The sequence below is a fragment of the Cyprinodon variegatus genome, unplaced genomic scaffold (genome assembly GCF_000732505.1).
Source record: "Cyprinodon variegatus isolate N-32 unplaced genomic scaffold, C_variegatus-1.0 Scaffold1598, whole genome shotgun sequence".
Lineage (NCBI taxonomy): Eukaryota > Metazoa > Chordata > Actinopteri > Cyprinodontiformes > Cyprinodontidae > Cyprinodon > Cyprinodon variegatus.
In genome coordinates this window covers 108,211-109,730 of record NW_015152051.1, presented here as the reverse complement: position 1 = coordinate 109,730, position 1,520 = coordinate 108,211, and the positions used below count along the sequence as shown (strand labels likewise).

The following is a 1,520-nucleotide window of genomic DNA, read 5'->3' as shown; positions in this document are numbered from 1 at the left end:
AGTGAGTTATAGGTGTGTTACTATTGAGTTAGCAGTGAGTTATAGGTGTGTTAGTATTGTGTTAGCAGTGAGTTAGCGGTGATAATATGGGGTTAATATGGTGGTCCATCCTCTCTCTAGGTTCGGATAATGGATCATTCAAACATCTGGGAGATGTTCTAGAACGTAACCCAGAACCAGAACTTCGTCACTAGCTAATGCTAACTCCATCAGAGGTGTTGGAGCTGAAGATAAGTCGTAGCTGACCATCCATGACTCCAACCTGTCAGCTGATCTGTCCAGATGATGTGCCGTAGTGACATCATCAATGACTGTGTGTGATTGGATCAGATGTGATGCCTCCCTGTTTCTGTGACATCATCTTGTTTTCTTCCATTTCTGCAGTATTTTTTTCATGAATTCCCATGATTGATTTTTTTTCTCTGGGGTTTTTAGGTGAAGCTCCTGTTTCTCCTTCATCTTCAGCTGTTTGCTTCTCTGTCCTTCCTGTAATCTCTCTCTCTAATCTGCCGTCCACGGTCTCATCTTGTCTCTTTCCTTCCTAACCTGAATGAATTTCTCCTGCAGTCATTTATCTCTGTGATGCTTTGTCCTTCCAGTGTGACCCTGGAGAAGCCACCAAGCTGCTGTATGACCTTCTCTACACTGAGCCAATCAAGATCGTCCTCATGCCCGGCTGCAGCGGCGTCTCCACCATCGTGGCTGAAGCTGCTCGGATGTGGAACCTGATAGTGGTGAGTAGCTCCTCGCTTTACCTGCTAAACTGTGACTAGAGAGACTCTACAGGGGCTCTAATAGAGTCTCCTTACAGGTGTCTCCTCCCCGCCCCTCTGCTGGGTAAAGATGAGCAGAAAGACCCGCTGAGAAAAGTAGAATTTTCTCAGAAAGTCTTGTTGGTTGGTTTGGCTCTTGCTGGATCAACAGAACCCTGAAGAACAATTGAAGGCCTGTTTCCACAGCTGGTTTTTATCTATTTAAAAGAACTTTGTTCAGATGCAACAGAAAGATCAACGCAGCATCATAGATCCATCACCATGTTTACTGGAGGGCTCTGTTTCTGAGAAGCTCATGGTTCCTGACTGGCTGATNGTGGGTTAGAGGTGAGTTAATATTGAGTTAGCAGTGAGGTAGCGTGGGCTAGTATTGAGTTAGCACTGAGTTAGCAGTGAGTTAGTATTGTGTTAGCAGTGAGTTAGCCCTGAGTTATAGGTGCGTTAGTATTGTGTTAGCAGTGAGTTAGTGGTGAGTTAACAGTGAGATATCATTATGTTAGCATTGAGTGATTATTTAGTTAGCATTGAGTTAGCACAAAGTTAGCAGTGTGTTAGTATTGTGTTAGCAGTGAGTTAGCAGTGAGTTAGCAGTAAGTTATAGGTGTGTTAGTATTGTGTTAGCAGTGAGTTAGCAGTGAATCAGTATTGTGTTAGCAGTGAGTTAGCAGTGAGTTAGCAGTGGGTCAGTATTGTGTTAGCAGAGAGTTAGCAGTGGGTCAGTATTGTGTTAGCAGTGAGTTAGCAGTG

At 44.0% G+C, this 1,520-nt stretch overlaps 1 protein-coding gene across 1 annotated transcript in view; it reads left to right on the top strand.

Moving 5' to 3' along the window:
• Positions 1-1,520, top strand: part of LOC107104042 (gamma-aminobutyric acid type B receptor subunit 1-like) — a 55,037-nt gene that overhangs the window by 10,299 nt on the left and 43,218 nt on the right. The window contains exons 2-3 of the mRNA XM_015403949.1: positions 600-734; positions 812-837. Coding sequence (XP_015259435.1) covers positions 600-734; positions 812-837 — 161 coding nt within the window. The remainder of the gene's footprint in view (positions 1-599; positions 735-811; positions 838-1,520) is intronic.